Source organism: Capra hircus, chromosome 8 (assembly GCF_001704415.2).
Source record: "Capra hircus breed San Clemente chromosome 8, ASM170441v1, whole genome shotgun sequence".
Classification (NCBI taxonomy): domain Eukaryota; kingdom Metazoa; phylum Chordata; class Mammalia; order Artiodactyla; family Bovidae; genus Capra; species Capra hircus.
Window position 1 is genome coordinate 28,990,918 of NC_030815.1, and position 18,129 is coordinate 29,009,046.

Below are 18,129 nucleotides of genomic sequence, written 5' to 3' on the forward strand. Positions count from 1 at the left end.
CATAGACAACAATATGTAAATAAACGGGTGTGCCCAGAGTTGGCCATAATTTTGGTTATAGTTTGCTGACTTTTGGTATATTCCACCATCTCTCTCATTTCATTAAAAAGCCTCTGATTTGAAGAAGCCCTTTGAATCTTCCTGACTCTTTCTTCTTTCTGGCTATTGTGGCAATTTCATAGCACTTTATCAATCCTGGTGGACAGTGGCGCTCAGATTTCCTGTGATCATGGTTCATTTATTGGGGACACAAACCCTGTGGTCTGCTTGCTTTGAACACTACTTGCAGTGGAGAAAGAATGCCATGATAGCTCTAGGCCATACCTAGCTTAATAACTCATTGGTTTGTTCATTTCCTTAAATTTAGCAAGTATTCACTGAGTACCTATTATGTGCCAGACACTAGAGAAGGTTCTAGACAAACAACTGTGCATCTACAGGCAATGTTTCTGCTTTCTGAATTGTGGGGTATTGGTAAATACACAGATAAGAAAAATAGCAATGATTTTTGCTTCGTTGAGATTTATGATATGATACTAGGTACCTGGGTGTTACTTTAGATTGAATTGATTCTGAAAGGTTTCCTTGAGGAGGTGCTATGTAGTTGAGATTAGCATAATTAAAGCCAGTCCTGAGAAGATCTGTCACCAGAAGACTGGATGAGGAGCATTCCTGGCTGGGGATAGGAGGGGGAGGGTGTCAAGATACTAGGTTGATAATGATGCTTTACTGAAATGGGGGCTACTTAGAGGAGCATGGTTGAAGAGAGGAAAAAAAAACATATTTCTGTTTGGACTGTGTTATTTTGAGGTGCCTAGGTATTCATGTGGAGATGGTGAGTTGACAGTCATTTATATGAGCATGTAGTTCAGTGTAAAGGTCAAGGCCAGTTGTAGATATTTGAATGTCACCAGGACACTCCAGTGTTCTTGCCTGGAGAATCCCAGGGACGGGAGAGCATGGTGGGCTGCTGTCTATGGGGTCGCACAGAGTCGGACGTGACTGAAGTGACTTAGCAGCAGGACAGAGACAGTGATATTTAAAGCTGTGGTGGGGTCATTTGGGGAAAGCTGTATAGCTGGAGAAGGAGATCCAGCACAGAGCCTTGAGCTGTGCAGTTATTTTAGAGATTAAATAGTAAGATTAAGAAGTGGCCATGAGTTAGGATGACATCCTTGAGAGCCAAGTGAACAAAATGTTTCAAAAGAAGAAACATTTTATGAAAGATGGGAAGTTATGAAGATGGTTGCCAAGAGGTCAAGCAAGGTGAGACCAGAGAAGTGGCTGCTGAATTTGGCAGCATGAAGATCATCAGCAGCTTGGACAAGTGAAGTGAGAAAGGGGAGTCAGCCATCCACTTTTTTATTTTATTAAGCTAGAGATATGAGAAAGTCACCTTTAAAGTTAGTTTCTTGAGAGTGAGTATGACTGCCATTTCAGCTAATGTTCATGTATCTTCAAATCTAGCCATTGGAAAATTTGGGACTAAAAGTACTGTTTCCAAGTATATATCATGTGGACATATTTAGTGTTATCAAATGGTAAAGAATCCACATGCAATGCGGGAGTCTGGGGTTTGATACCTGGGTTCAGAAGATCTCCTGGAGAAGGAAGTGGCTACCCACTCCAGGATTCTGGCCTGGATAATTCCATGGACAGAGGAGCCTGGCAGGCTACAGTCCATGGGGTTGCAGAGAGTTGGACAAGACTGAGCAACTTTCACTTTCAAGTAATATATAAGGCAAATATATAACAATGAAAATAAAAGACCAGTAATTCATTGAGAAAACGCAAGATCAGCAGTGATCAAAAAGTCAACACTAACTCAAGACAGTGCTAGTGATACCAACATAGACAAACTTCCCAATAATTTCAAGACTGTTGATTATCTGCGGTTCTCCTTGTACAGTAGGAGCTTTGCAAAGCTGCTGAGGTTAATTAGGGAAATACTCAATTACATCCTTCAGTAAATTCTAGTAAGATGTTGGCTTAGCTCATTAGTAATAACCCTTAGCAAGGTTACCAGTAAGTAACCCTTAGACCTGTATAACATAAAGGGCTGTAGAAAGAAGTGAATGCCACTACAGAGAAAGATAGAGCTCTCCCATGGGCCAAGGTGGTGTGTGTGAAAGTAGAGCCCAAGATCCAAGCCACTGCATTTTTCTGAGTCTGAACAGTTCTAGCAAAGAAAAGTCAACACGGATGATATAAGTGAAGTTTTAAAGTAATCTGTGGATTTCTAATTCCCCTCCTGACATTGTCACGTACTAATTATTGGCCAAACCATTGATATTTGCCTGTGAGAACTGGAGTAAGTAATTTTGTTGTTACCAAATAATCCTACTATCTTTGTTGTCACTGTTGTTTCATGAGTGTGTGTGTATGTTTAACTTAAATTTTTTTTTTGAGGGGGTGAATGACCCTATTTACCTTGTTTATAAGAGGTTGCCTAAAATTTCCAGTTTAGGAAAGGAGGTCAGCTATTTAAAAATAGTTCACAAAGTTTTTTAAGCCCTCAGCATAACCTTCTTGCTATTTGGGAGAAGTACAAACCTTGCTATTCAAAGTAGGATTTTTAGACTACCACCTGGAAACTTCTAGAAATACAGTATATTGTCATCCCCCTCTCCTCCCAGGAACAGAATCTGCATTTTAACAAAATCCACTGTTATGCTTAGTGATGTTTGAGAGTAAATAAAGAATGAAGGTGAGAGGAAGGGGAGGAGGGTGGTGGTGCCCTGGTTTATAAAGGAATTTTGACATTAAAATTTTATTGTTATCTGTCTTTAGAAATAACTACAAAGATTACTCGCTGGAGTCCAGACTACACTTCAGAATTCAGGCAGCTCTTCACCTCTGGAAAAAATCGTCTTCAGATTGATCAGAACATGAAGGATGGAATTTTCTCTCAATTTGTACCGGCGTCTATAGATATAGATTAGACCTCGTATTAAAGTGGAAAAATGATCTTGTGAATGAGAGACAGAAAACTAATATTACTGTCAATATTTTCTATAATTTGTGTGGTTTATTCTTGGTCTACTGAAGTGTTTTTTTTTCTCTATGGAATGGTGGTCAGTAATATCTTGAAAACTCTTATATTTTGCATCTTTAAAAGGAATTTAAAATTAATTTAATTGGAGAGTGAAGAAGTCTTTTAAAGGACTCACAGGTACAATAAAGTCTAAATAGATTATTTATTTTTTTAAATGTGGAAATATCATGTAAGTAGTAAATGGCTTATAACCTGAGCCATATTTAGATTTGTTGAAGAGTTAAACTTCAGAGATAGTTTGTTGCCTAGAATTTACGTTTCAGAAAGAAAATAAGAAAAACCTACATTCAAAAATAGCTTAATCATTTTCAGAAAACTGAAAAAGACAAGTAATGGGTGTGTACAGGACAGGTAACGTAGGTAATTGGTTGAAAGACCTGTATCTAGAAAAGATGAGATGTTATTATTGTTTTTTATTCTTCATATAAGTTAAAGGCGGTGACATTTTTGAGAGACTATCCTGTTTTTGAATGTACTGAAGTCTATCATTATTATAACAAAACTCAAAAAACTCCATGTATCTAAAGGGAAAATTTATATTTTAGATTATTCTCAACCTTATCCATGAGAGCTAAAAAATATACATTGATTATTTTTCTTATAAAGTTCCTGCTGCTTTAAATGATATCAATAATTTTTACATTCATAATGTTGGTGTGTGAGGTCTAGTTTTCTAATCTTTCTAGCACTGTGATGTTTCCTTGTAAATATCTGGACTGCGCTTAGTCCTTTAATTTGCAGACACAATCAGGGCATAGAGTGGAAGAGAGCCTGACTCTGTATGGTGCTGGCTCTGCTATCAGCAGTTACCAGGGTGACCTTTAGGGAGTTTTGGGCTCTCTCCGTCACCGTATTTTCCTCATCTGTGAAATGGAAAAAGAACAGACGACTTCCAAGGTCTCTTTCAGCTTTATAATTGTAGGTCAGTGTCTTAGGTATTTATTTTCAGCAACCAATGTTAAAATGTTTAATCCAAACCATTCCCACTTAGTGTGCGTTTTATTTTACGATCACCACTGCCTCCACCCCCGCACCCCCACCCCAGCTCTCCAGTATGTATATGCAGTGGCTCAGGACAAGACTGCGTACAGAGCGGCAAAACACGATTTATGAATCGATGAATCAGGATATTGTCTTATTTTTGTTATGAAGAGTACCTGGTCCTGGAAGCCTCCGCAGGTGAGCAAAAACAGCGCCTGACTGGCAGTCAGGAGCCCTGCTCTGTTAGTTAATAGTTCCTCAACATGGAGCGAGTCATCAACCCTTTCTAGGACTCACTTTCCCCAATGGAGATAGCAACACAGAGCCTGGTGTTTGTGAGGGCTCAATGGAATAACGTGCATGATAGCTTTTTTTGTAAATTGAAAGGCTGTGTGAATATGAGTTGTTGTAATAGTTATGATTTTTTATGTACAGATTACAGTATCAAAACTAAAGTATTGGCTGAGTCTGTGGTCTCTGATGTAAAAGGAAAGAAGCGTGGAGATTCAAACAAGTTTGAATTTATTCAGTGTTTAGCACTGACATGAGCTCACATTGTGAATTTGCGCCTTGATGTTTATTTCTTATTTTAAGAGCCCGTGGGCTTCCCAGGTGGCGCTAGTGGGAAAGAACCCACCTGCCAATGCAGGAGACATAAGAGGCGTGGATTCGATCTGTGGGTTGGGAAGATCCCTGGAGGAGGGCTTGTCAACCCACTCCAGTATTTCTTGGCTGGAGAATCCCATGGATAGAGGAGCTTGGCGGGCTACAGTCCGTAGGGTTGCAAAGAATTGGACATGACAGAAATGTCTTCGCACACATGCACGCACGCCTAAGAGCCTGTATCCAGCAGGTATTTGATCTTATTTTCTTCACCGTACTAATTCTTGGCCAATACCGAGGATGTATTTCCAATGGAAAATGATGAATTCAACTCTAGTCGGAGTACCACCCTTTCAGATAATAGGTGGTAGATTTCCTCACATGCTATTAATATGAATTATGAAACTTTATGTGAGGACCAGACAAAAGAGGAAATAAATTAACTGCCATTACAATTGGTAGTGGAAAATCTGTTTAACAATTTCTTTAAATATTACTTGGGAAAAAAGTTTCCAAATTCCTCAGAAGAGCTTTGGTAGCATTATTATTATTTTTTAATTAAAAAAAAAAAAAGCTCATTGCTTTTGTGAGAAGCTGTGAGTCAGAGCAAAAGTAAGGAAAAAAATGCTGTTTCTAATGTAAAATAGAAATGGTTTAAGTTAATGGAGGTTATTTTTGTTTTAACTCAACATTATCAGAACAAATATAAAGAATTCATATCTCCCATTAAGATTTTTCCTTTGTTATTCGTTCTTATTATATTTGTATTTTTATTTCCTGTCTGCTAACCTATCCAATGGATTTTTTAAATGTTGTAGTATCATTAATGCTACAAATATTCATCTGTTTCCTGCCATGTTCAAGATACCATGGCAGTACTAGTTTCTTGTGACCTCTGCTAATACTGCATTTATGGAATTATTTTGTGACTCAGGGTGTTCTGTGAAGAATGAGTCCTGAAGTGACAATGTTTTATCTGCTGTTTTAAGGGGCATTTGTACGGAGGTTGGGCTGCCAATGTGTCTGACAGTTGGTGTAATTTGTATAATTCTTGGTATAATTGCCTTAAATTTTTTTGTTTTTTTTAAATGAAAAGCCAGAGATTGGCTTTATGTAAACTTAAAGATCCCTTGGAGAAGGGAATGGCTACCCACTCCAATATCCTTGCCTAGAGAATTTCATGGACAGAGGAACCTGGGGGGCTATAGTCCATGGGGTCGCAAAGAGTCAGACATGACTCAGCAACTAACAAACTTAAGACTTAAATAGATTAGCCTTTATAATTTTGGTGACAAGGAAAGCATGACAATGGTAGGACATGACAAAGCATAACAATTCTGCTTGACAATGGAAGACCAACTGTATCAGCTCTTATATGAACATATGTTTTAATGTTTCTTTGCTTCTTTTGGATATAAGGTCTCAAGTTATATAGGAAAAGGAGGTTCATTGATTCTTTGTCTCTACTACAAGTGAGTAGAAGCTGTGGGTGAATTCCAGATTAATCAGTGTTGAAGATTATTAATCATTGAGACAATACGAGAGTATAACCATCTCTTTTGCAAAGGAGTGAGTTTAGCAGAGCTATGTGACGATCATTCCTACCTGACCTGGAAGCTTATGGTTTGAGCTTTGAGGTCACTGTGAGTCTTTGTTCAGATTCAAATCAGTGGGATTGTGTAAAAGAAGAAAGTTACCGCCTTTCAAAGAAAAGTGTTTTCTCTTTTGAAGCTACTTTTAGAGGCATTGTGATAGGCACTAATAATTGCTGCTGTTAATTCTCATTATGATTTCACTTCTCATCCATTCTTTAAACCGAGTCTGTTGATGTTTCTGAATAGAGATTTTTCTTCGCTTGAACTTTAAAAATATTTTCAAAAAGATCTTTATAGTCAACTGAAAAAATTTATGTCATTATTCTGATTAATTCTTCATTAATATTTTTTGTATTTGTGTTTTTTCTTAATCCATATTTGTAAATCAGAAATTCAAATACATTTAGTTAAAATAATCTAATGAAGACTCCAGTGACTATTCTGATGCCCTAAGATTTTGTGATTCATAGGCCATGGAATGGATCTCAGAAAATGTATCAAGAGTTACAAGAAACACTCTTGTTTCTCCTTCAGTCCTGCTCTGCCCAGTTACGGCAGCCACTGGCCACATGTCGCCATAGAGCACTTGGGACTTGGCACATGTTGGAGTGATGCTGAGAGTCAAGGAGCATTCATTCATACATGCCTTCCCCTGTCATGCTTCCTGGGGTTCTGACTTATACCTGCTGCCTACTGTGATCACCTTAAATCACCTGTCGTGGTTCAAATATGTATCTGTGAGGTTTGCTTTTTCTATTTAAGTTCCCATAAACTTTTCTTTCATTATATTTCTTCTGCAGATGGTCATCAATCATTGGCCTGTTTGACATTATTATTCTCTCCCTTCCTCAGTTCCTTATATACTAGACTGAGAGATTTTATTTTTAGGATTATTAGCTTAATCTGACTTTATAGACATTCCTTACTTTTTGAGATGTAACAGCACAAACTCTTAGTTTGTAGACGAAGAGACTCTCACTTTTAAGATGTTAGATTATATGATTAAAATATTTTCTAGGATTAACATTATTCTGAAGATTTGGGTGACCACTTCAATCTCCTTAGATTATCAGTGTTTCATCATGGACTCAGCTAGGCCAATATTCTCCTTTAAAAATTTTAGATACTAGTTACCCATTTAGAGAATAATTTGGCAAATAGTTTATTTAAAGTTGTGTGTTTGTCTTCTGCTGCTTATTATGTTTAATGTGTGTATGACACCTAAGTGATAGGCATACATATAACTGACATATTGTAAAGCTCTTTAGACATTTCCTATGGGGCTTCCTTGGTGACTCAGTGGCAAAGAATCCACCTGCCAATGGGAAGATGCCCTGGAGAAGGAAATGGCAGCCCACTCCAGTATTCTTGCCTGGGAAATCCCATGGATAGAGGAGCCTGGTAGGCTGTGGTCCATGGGGTCACAAAGAGTCAGACACGACTTAGCGACTAAACATTTCTTGGTCAGATACATAAATAGATAGAAAACAGCTTACAAATATTAAATAGATAATATCATTTTATACTGTTCTTTCAGGAGTCCAGGGTTTTCTCCCATTTTCCCTCCCCCAGATCAATTATTTACATTTTTTTTTCTTTATATTATTAGATTGCTTGTTACAAAACCCTGTTTCTGCCCCTCATTGTTGGTACTTTTGTCTTTTAAACATCCCTTAGACTTAGTAGTTACTTTAGAATGTTGAAGTGTAATGAAAAGGACACACCAAAATTTAGCTTGAGGAGCAATAACTTCTGTGTTGAGTGGTTGCTGTTTGACCTTGATGTTAAAGTCCATTCCAGTCTGTCTATAATTTTGTAACCACAAAAAGAAATGATACAGGGGCTATGTAGTAGATTGAGAAGGCCGAGCAGGTTCTTGGCCTGATCTCTCCCATAGGACAATGTGGATCTAGCTTCACAGGAAGCCCAACCTTCATTCTGTCCAGTTTACAGATGTGTCAATGTAGTAATACTGTAACACGACTCTGCATGGAAGAAATTAAAGCAGCCACCTCACTGTATTTTGCTAATAAAGAAAGCATACCAGTCCCTACGGATTAGATATCTCATAGGAAAACTGAAGGTACTTCAATACCTTCGTTAAGTAAAACCTAGTTGCATATTAATATATAATGTACCTGATATGTTAATCCAGTAGTTCTTAGACGCACATAATTTAAAGATGAATATAAGGGATGCTGGTATATCCCAGTGGGAGCTTTTGTTTTCCTGCTACTTAATTTTTTTTTTTTTTTTAGTAAATTAGTTTTAAGTTTTTAGTTTGTGTTACATACATCATTTAGGGGAAAAAAAGGTTAGTCGCAGTGTAACAGCTGAAAACCAGAGAAACTGGATAAAATGAATGTGTTAAAGAATATTGCTTATTTCAGTTTTAAAGGAACTACATTATTTTGAAGTGCTGGACGGTCTTCTTCATTTTAAGGGAAGACTCTCCCTGCTTTAGAGTCATGCATTTTAATTCGTTCTTGTCTTTATTGGAGCCAAGTGTCTGGGTGGCAACTTTAGGTATAGTAAAAAAGTTTAAATAATTTTTGTTTGTTCACTTTTTTTCTTGAAGTGATTTTTTTCTTCATAGTGGACAAATGTTTCCTATATAGTGCTTTGAGAAAGTAATTTACACATAAAGAGAGATATGGTAAACATTATAAATCTCAGGCTATTAATTTAATGGCTTCCAAAGACAGTACCATTGGGTTCTGTGTAACTAAGATTTGCGGAAGGAGAACACATGTGTTTCACTGTTATGTGCTATCCAGAAAAATTACTTAATTCTCAACAGTGTATTGTATTCTCGTGTTATGTTAGGGGAGAATTTTATAACTAAGTAGTTTATTTTAAAATTTTCTTCCTTTGCTAACTGCCAACATCTGAACACCTGAATGAATACCAGCAGATTCTTTTGTATACTAGTGTTTTAAAATATTTATTTGCAGATGTTTATAGAACTTTTGAATTTTTTGATGTAAGTTGCTGAATCATATGTAAAGGCAAAATATATATTTAATAAGAGAAGTATTATTTTATTACTGAGTCTTATTTCCAAAGCAAATTTATTTTGTAGGTACTTCACTTGGAAAATTTTGCTTTGACTTAAAATGCACAAAGAAATCTGTCTAGAGATCTGGTCACCTAAAAAACCTTCATGTTACCTTGACATGTAGGGAAATTTTAATTATAGGCCATAGCATTTTTGCAAATCAATGTTGGTTTCCTGTTGAATCATCAAACCTACCTGTATGTACTTTAAAATTTAATGTTTTATTAGTAAACATTCTCAGCATTTTATCTCACTTTTTCTCTTCTCCTTACATTTGAATTTAAATCCTGTCTTCCCCATTCCCAGTGGTCACAGTTTTACAGAGCAAAATATGTTTAGAAATGGAAGATGTGACTTCTAAGTAAGAGGAATGTGTTTAGTAGCATCCATCTGCTGATCAAATAGGCATTGGATCTGGTGCTAGAAAGTGAAATGGCTTGTAGGTATAAAAGCATTTTATCAGTATAAGTCAAGAAGAAAGAAGAAAACTGTGAACTTCCGATGTTTTTTAATATCAAAGCTGTGTTCCAAAATGGGTGTTTATTTGCTGATTTTGTGTAATGTTATCATCTGTGATGTGTAAGCTCATGCTGATATGAGATATACATTTTCAACATGAAGACATTAGTTCCTGTAGCCTATTTTTAACATTAAGACAGTTTTGAAAACAAATATCTTAGAAACTGTATTTTTAAGTGCAAATAAATCAGCCTATCTTGAAAGTCATGTTTTATTTTTCATTCCTTAGTATTACAGAATACTCTGCATTATTAGATGTGTGTTTAAGTTGCTGGATACTCTTGGAATTCTTTATTTTCATATTGCTTTGCTGGATTACCTACAATGTGCAATTGAATTGTTATTTAAATAAATTACACTTGATAGAATTAAAGTCTTCTGGTTGGTCTACATGTGAAAGATGTACACAGCACCTGTTTTGCTGATATTTAATTGTAGTGTGATGTACACTTGAATGTTTGTTTCTTGGTAAGATGTTTTTATTTATAGCTGATTTATAGTATTACATTAGTTTCAGGTATACAACAAGGTGATTCAGAATTTTAAAGGTTATACTCCACTTATAGTTATTATAAAATATTGGCTATATTCCTTGTGCTGCATAATATATCCTTGTAGTTTATTTTATATATAGTAGTTTGTATCTTTCAATCTCCTATCTCTATCTTGCCCCTGCCCACTTCCTTTTCCCCACTGGTAACTATTAGTTTGTTCTCTTTATTTGTGAATCTGTTTCTTTACTGTTATATTCACTAGTTTGTAGTATTCTTTAGATTCCATATATAAGTAATATCATATAGTATTTGTCTTTCTCTTTCTGACGTATTTCATCAAGCAAAATACTCTCCAAGTCAATCCATGTTGTTGCAAATGGCAAGATTTCATTTCTTATGGATGAGTAGTATTCCATCTTGTGTGTGTGTATGTGTGTGTGTGTGTACCCATCTTCTGTATCCGTTTATAAGTTTTTGGACACTTGCTTCCATGTCTTGATTGTTGTAAATAATGCTGCTATGAACATTGGGGTGCATGTATCTTGTTGAATTAGTGTTTTAATTTTCTTTGGATATATACCCAGGAGTGTAGTCGCTGGGTCATATGGTAGTTTTATTTTTAGCTTTTTGAGGAATCTTCAAACTGTTTTCCACAGTGGTTACACCAATTTACATTCCCACCAACAATGTAGGAGGGTTTGCTTTTCTCCACATTCTTGCTAACATTTATTTGTGTTCATTTTGATGATAGTCATTCAGACAGGTGTGACGTGATATCTCTTTGTGGTTTTGATTTGCATTTCCCTGATGACTAGCAGTGTTGAGCATCCTGGTAAGACTTTTTCAAAAAACCTTTACAGGCATATGTAAAGCCCTTCATTGTGCTATGTTCTTGGCTGAGCACTGAGCATGCAGTAGTAAATGGGTGATACAGTTATATTGAAGGGGGGATTGCCTTCTCGTTCATCTTTTTATAATCTGTTTTGTAGTTGAGAGATTTAGATCAGCTGCTAGTATGTCCAATTTAAGGAGGAATCTTTAGCATTTGTGTTTCACAGTAGAAAAATATTAGTCTCTGGAAATCAGGCCTGTATTTGAGACTGAACTTATCTAGGAAGTGACATGTGATCTCCTCCCCAACAACTGAACTTCTCTGAATGTTGCCTAACACCTCTGTAAAAAGGGGTTGATTTCACTGCCTCATTCAGCTCTAGGGAGGATCAGAGGAGGAGGTAGATGAGAACCAGGGCTAATTCAGCATCAAATGGCTGCTTCTACTCCTTCTCTGGATGAGTTAGGGAGTGAAATTGTAGTCGCTCAGTCGTGTCCGACTTTTTGTGACCCCATGGACTGTAGCCTACCAGGCTCCTCCGTCCATGGGATTTTCCAGGCAAGAATACTGGAGTGGATTGCCATTTCCTTCTCCAGGAGATCTTCCTGACCCAGGGATTGAACATGGGTCTCCGGCATTGTAGGCAGACGCTTTACCGTCTGAACCACCAGGGAAGTCCTGGATGAGTTAGAGCAAGCTAAACTCTGTCACAAACCAGGTGTTCCTGCCAGAGGGTGGCTCTTCCTGCCGTGATTCAGTAACCCAGGTTCTTTAGTCTTGTCCCTCTGCCGTCTTCTTTGCATGGTCGCTTTCTTCTTTAGCATCAAGCTGCCGAAGGGGAAGAAGTATGGAGGGTGGTATGAGGGGCTTGGTGTACATCATCATCTGCATGTTCTTATTCCACTGGCTAGAGCTCAGTCACCTTGACTTACCTCATGACAAGAGAGGCAGAGAAATGTGGTCTAGCTGTGGGCTCACAGAGAGGGGGAAGTGGTGTGAGGGCGGCGCTTAGCCTGTCTCTGCCACATCCCCGTTTAGGCTGTATCCACCATGGTTTTCCCAATGTGTCCTTGCTTTCATTTTGGTCTTTTGGTTTTTGGTGTGAGCAGTTTAATGGGTTTGAGGACGCGTTAGTTACAGCTCTTTGGGTTGAAAGTAAAGAAATAACTTAAGCTACTTAGGGTAAAAACAAAAACTTGAGATGTAATATATCTAGACAGATATATTTAGACAGATAAAGGGGGTCTCATGGAACCTCGGGGAAGGAATATGGAAAATCCTCAGGAAGTATTTGAATTCAAATTAGAATAGCTTTAGAGTCTGTTTTGTTTTGTTTTGTTTTGCTTTCTGTCTTTCCTGGTCATCCACTTCCTTTTCAGAAGATGAACCTCTGTTTGTGGTTCACAGGCTACATGATGGGAGGGAGATGTCCATAATAAAGGATTATTTTTCCCTTGTGCTCCATCTCTGTTCCAGGTCAGTGAAGGATTCACCCCACATTGTCCTCATCCAAGGCCCTGAGCTATTGGAATCTTGCTTTCTGGTATAAGAGAGGAAGGGAGCATGGTATATAAGAAGAATTGGTTCGAGGGCATCAGTTGTGTGGTGACAGATGGTATCTAGACTTAAGGTGGAGATCATTTTGTAGTGTATACAAAGATTGAATTGTTATCTTGTACACTTGACATTAATATAATATTATGTACTATCTTTACCTCAATAAAAATAATGCCTCTACTTGCAATTTTGAACATATTTCACGTTCAAAGCAAATCACAGAGCTTTACCTAACTTCAGCAGGGTGGGAAAGTGCAGTCCGGTACTGTGCTTGGAAGGAGAAATATCAGAAATAGTTGTAGTGACCACCGTGGTCAAGATACTTGGTTCACTCTCCTTCCTGCACACAAACTCATTTCTGCCCCAAGGGAGATAAGCCCATCCAGTTGTGGCATATTCATGATGTGCTCTGTGGTTTCTTTCTTTCAAATCCAGATGCGCCTCTGACTCCTCTGGAGACCATGAACTAAAAACTTACTTGCCCTCTAAGCACAATTTATATCCTGGTTGAACAGAGGCAGAATCATCGCAATAAATACTGCCGTTCTGAAAATGAAAAGTGAAGTGTGGGAAACACAAAGCAAGCACTGTCGCAATTCTAAAATCCTGTCCTTTGAGGCTCCTCCCTTGGGAATGGAGATGCTTCTTGATTAGACCTTGATTCCATTTCCTGAGAGGAGGGCCCTCGTCCATGGTTCTCTGGGGCATCTGCCTTCACCTTCTGAGAGATTATCATCGTCCATAATTTTTTGGCCACATCTGAAGTGACCATCAGGGAAATTGCCCTCCTTAGGAATTGAGCAAATTTCTCAACCCTTTCCTGCCCCACGTTGGGACCAAAGAATCACTCTATCAAAAAGTCACGTCTCTTTCAGTGTAGGTAATTCTTTGGCAGTACAATTCTCTCAAAAATTTAGTGTGCTTTTTATGTTTTTGATTCATCATCAAAGTATTTCTAAGACATTTCTTTTCAGGGACTTCCCTGGTGGTCCAGTGGCTGAGAGTCCACAGGCCTAAAGCAGGGGTTCCAGGTTTGATCCCTGATCAGGAAACCAGATCATGCATGCCACAGCTCACAATCCTGTGTGCCGCAACCAAGACCCAGCACAGCCAAATAATAAATATTAAGACATTTTTCTCATTTCCATATCCAACCTCCCTTGACTTAATTGACTAAACATATTAATAATACTGATGTGAGTCAATACCGTCTCGGGAATTGATTTCTGTATTCATCAGAATGGGCTTGGATATGCCATAGTAACAGCCAACCAACTAACCAATTCTCAGCCGCTTAAAATAACAGTAGTTTATTTCTTGCTCATGCTATATGTGTATTTTAGGTCAATAGTGAACCCTGTTCACTATTGTAGAGGCCATTGGAACCCTCACCATCTAGAGGGTACTCATCACTATGGTAAATTACACACCAACTTTTTTTAACACCTTCATTGAGCTATAATTTACATACTATACAGTTTACTCCTTTGAAATACACAATTCTAAATTTAGTAAATGTACAGTCTTGTATCACCACAATCTGATTTTAGAACATTTCTGTCACCTCGAAATTTTCCCCTTGCGTATTTGCTGTCAGTCCTTACCTCTATAACCTCCTGGCCCCAGGGAAACATTGACCTATGTGTCTCTATAGTTTTATCTTTGACATAAGCTGGAATCAAACAAAATATAGTCTTTGGTTTCTGGTTTCTTTCACTTAGCATTATGTTTCTGAGATTCACCCATGTTGGATATATTTGTGCTTTATTCCTTTCCATTGTTGAATTGTTTTCCATTGTATGAATTTACTATGTGTCAATTGTCCATTCACCCATTGGTAGACATTGGATTCCTTCTAGTTTTGACTTTCAGGAACAACAGCACGATGAACATTTACATACACGTCTGTGTGTGTACATAAGTTTTCATTTTCCTGGGCAGATGCCCTGGGATGGATTTCCTGGATTATATGTAAGTGTATGCTTAACTTTTTAGTAAAATTTACATCCTATCAACAGTGTGTGCAGGTTCCCATTTCTTTACATCCTCAACACTTCTTGATGATGTCATTCTTAATTTTAACCATTTTGATATGTGTGAAGTGGTGTCTCGTAGTTTTGATACATATTTTTAATTTGAGCAATAATTCACATAGAATTTGTTATCTCAAAGTCCACAATTTTCTGTATACAATTCAGTGTGTTTTTTCATATATTCATTGTTATACACCCATCCCCACAATCAATTCTAGAACATTTTTACCACTATAGAAAGAAACTTTGTACCCATCAGTCAGTCCTAATTCTCTCCTCTCATCTCCTGGCAATCATTGATCTAATTTCTATCTACAAGGATTTGTAAAATCTGACCATTTCATATTAATGGAATCATATGTGACCTTCGATGTCTGGTTCTTTTGCTTACCATGTTTTCAAGTTTCATTCATGTTGTAGCATGTAGTAGTATTTCATTCATTTCTGTGTCTGAGTAGTATTCCATTGCATAAATATACCATATTTCTCCCCCTCTGTTCACTAGTTGAGGGATGTTCGAGATGTTTCCACTTTTTGGCTTTTATGAATAATGGTGCTATGAACATGCAAGTAGATGTTTTTGTGTGAACAAAGAGTTTAAATTTTCCTAGGTATAATCAACTGAAGGAAAATTTATGGGTAATAAGTCTAAATTTAACTTTTTGGGGAACTGCCAAACTGTTTTCCAAAGTAGTTGTATTATGTTACATTCCTTTAGTCAGCATGTGAGGGTTCCAATTTCTTAGCATCTTCACCAACACCTTTTATTTTCCAGCTTTTGGTCATAGCTGTCTTAGTGGAGATGGAATGGTATCTCATTGTGACTTTTTTGATATGCATTTCTCAAATGACTCATGATGGTGGGTGTTTTTTCTTATGTTCATTGGCTCTTTGTATATCTTCTTTGATGGAAACATCTATTCATATTTTTACCCCTTTAAAAATTTGGTTATTTGCCTTTTCAGTTTTTAGTTGTAAGAGTTCTTTATTTATTAAGGATGCTAGACTTTTACCAGATATATATATGATTAGTAAATATTTTCTCCTATTTGATGAGTTGTCTTTTTCTTTTGTTGATGGTGTCCTTCAACACACAAAGGTTTACTTCTTATGAGGTTTAATTTATTGGGGTTTTTTCCTTTGGTTCTTTATGATTTTGGTGTCATAGCTAAGACATCATGGCCTAATCCAAGTTTGCAGAGATTTACTTTTTCTTCTAAGAATTTTATAGTTTTAGCTCTTACATTTAGGTGTTTGACCCATTTGAAATTAATTTTTGTGTATTGTATGAGATAGAGATTCAACTTCATTCTTTAGCACGTGGATATTCAGTTGTCCTTGCACCATTTGTTGAAAAGCACACTGGCTTTTTTTTTTTTTATGGTGGTAAAAGTTACATAATGTAAAACATACTATTTTAATCATATTTAGCTATACTGTTCAGTGGCCCTAAGTACATTACAATGTTGTGAAACTCTCACCATCATCCGTCTCTCAAGTTTTCACTTTCCTAAACTGAAACTCTGTCCCCATAAAACACTAAAACCTCATTCCCCTCCTACCCCTGGCCCCTAGCATCTACCAATACACTTTCTGACTCTATGAATTTGTCTATTCTAGGTATCCTGTATGAGTGAATAGATGACTAACAGATGTATAACACAATAGGTGTCTGCACCTAATGTATATTGGAATACATTTTTCAGGTTTACTTAATATATGTCCTACAAACAGACTGTACCTTTCTTCCCCCATGCTATACCATAGGCTCTCATTAGTTATCTCTTTTATACATAGTAGTGCATATATGTCAATCCCAATCTCCCGGTTTATCCCACCCTCCCGTTCTTCCCTTGGTGCTCTATGTTGGAAGCACACTGGCTTTTAAAGCTTTCACCCAGAACTTTCATACATACCCTTTCCCTTCATGTTTTATTGGTCTAACCAAGTCATGTGGTTTCGCCCAGCTTCGAAGGGACAGGTAAGTGCAATTCTACCACATGCGTCCATATTCCAAGTTTATGTGTCATGGTTGTAGCCACACAGATGACTGGTTCTCTCAGTCCAGGTTCCAGGTTGCGCAGGGGGAGTTTTTATTGGCCTAGCTTGGAAGGAGTGCTGACTGTCCCCTCACACAGTTGTGATCAAGGAAACATAGTCATTTGGAACAGACATGGTGGCTGAAAGTTTGGCCCTATAGACTGGTGAGTGGGACAGTTAAGGAGAAGGGATCATTATAAAGTTATATTTATCTAACTAAATCAAATATTGTCTATGGGTCTTATGTAATTCTGATTTAAGTTACTTAAAAATTGATGTATAAGTGTAAGTTCCCTGATTGTACTTTTGTTGAGCAAATAATGTATTGAGGCCCTACTATTTCTTTTAGATACTGTTCTAGCTACTTGGGAAATATTAGTGAATAAAACAGAGTTTCACCTTCATCTAGCTTATATTCTAATGGGACGAGACAAAGAGTAATGTGATAAATAAATTATATAGTATAGGGGTTGACAATTTAAGGCCTACAAGCCAGCTGCCCATTTTTGCAAATGAAGTGTTACCAGCAAATAGCCATACCCATTTACTTACATACTATCTGGCTGCTTTCCCACCATAGTAGCAGATTTGAATCTGCCACAGAGACCTTAAGGCCCACACACTTAAAATATTTACTGTCTGGCCTTTAAGAGAACATTTGCTGACCCTGGTATAATATGTACAAAGTGAATATATACAATGGAAAAAAGAAAAAATAGCCAAGAAAAGGGGAACTGGAAGTGCTGAGATAGGGAAGAGGGTCTGTTGAGATTTGCAGTGAGATGATTAGAGCCTGTCTCATTGAGAAGATGAAACTAGAGCCAAGACTTGACGGAGGGGAAGGAGCTAACTAGATATATAGGGGAAGAATATTTCAGGCAGAAAACAAAATCAATGCAAAGGCATTAAGAAAGGAGTGTGCCAAATGCTTTCAAAGAAGAACAAGAGGACCACATGGCTGAGCCGAAGGGGTGAGCGAGGGGGACTGCCGTAGGAAGTGGGTCAGAGAGTCTCAAAACTGTGGAGAGTCTGCAATTTTGCTCTTTTCTGCAAGCTAACAAGTTAAGCCTGCATGGTTTTGTGGGTTCTGGCAGAAGACATGAGATCCCTGAGTCAGAGGCAAAACCCCCTTATTACTCATGGCACCTCAAGCAGCATGAGCACCAACATATTTACATCAGTCCCTTTCTCCCTCCAAGCCCCATGGGAGTGATGTGAGGCACCCAAGTGGATGCTGCTCCCTCAGTGGGTTTGCACCACAGCTGAGAACCCTGAGCTCAGGGAACTCAAATCTCTTAGAATGGATTATAAGCCAACCTGCCTGCCCTCCACTGTAACAGAAGACATTGTTTGTCACTCTGG

At 37.6% G+C, this 18,129-nt stretch overlaps 1 protein-coding gene across 2 annotated transcripts in view; it reads left to right on the forward strand.

The window, feature by feature from the left end:
* The window catches only part of TTC39B (tetratricopeptide repeat domain 39B), a 152,579-nt gene extending 142,569 nt beyond the window's left edge, over positions 1 to 10,010 (forward strand). For both annotated transcript variants that reach the window (XM_005709609.3, XM_013965900.2), the window contains one exon: positions 2,791 to 10,010. In XM_005709609.3, the coding sequence (XP_005709666.3) occupies positions 2,791 to 2,881 (91 nt within the window). In that variant the 3' untranslated portion in view covers positions 2,882 to 10,010. The remainder of the gene's footprint in view (positions 1 to 2,790) is intronic.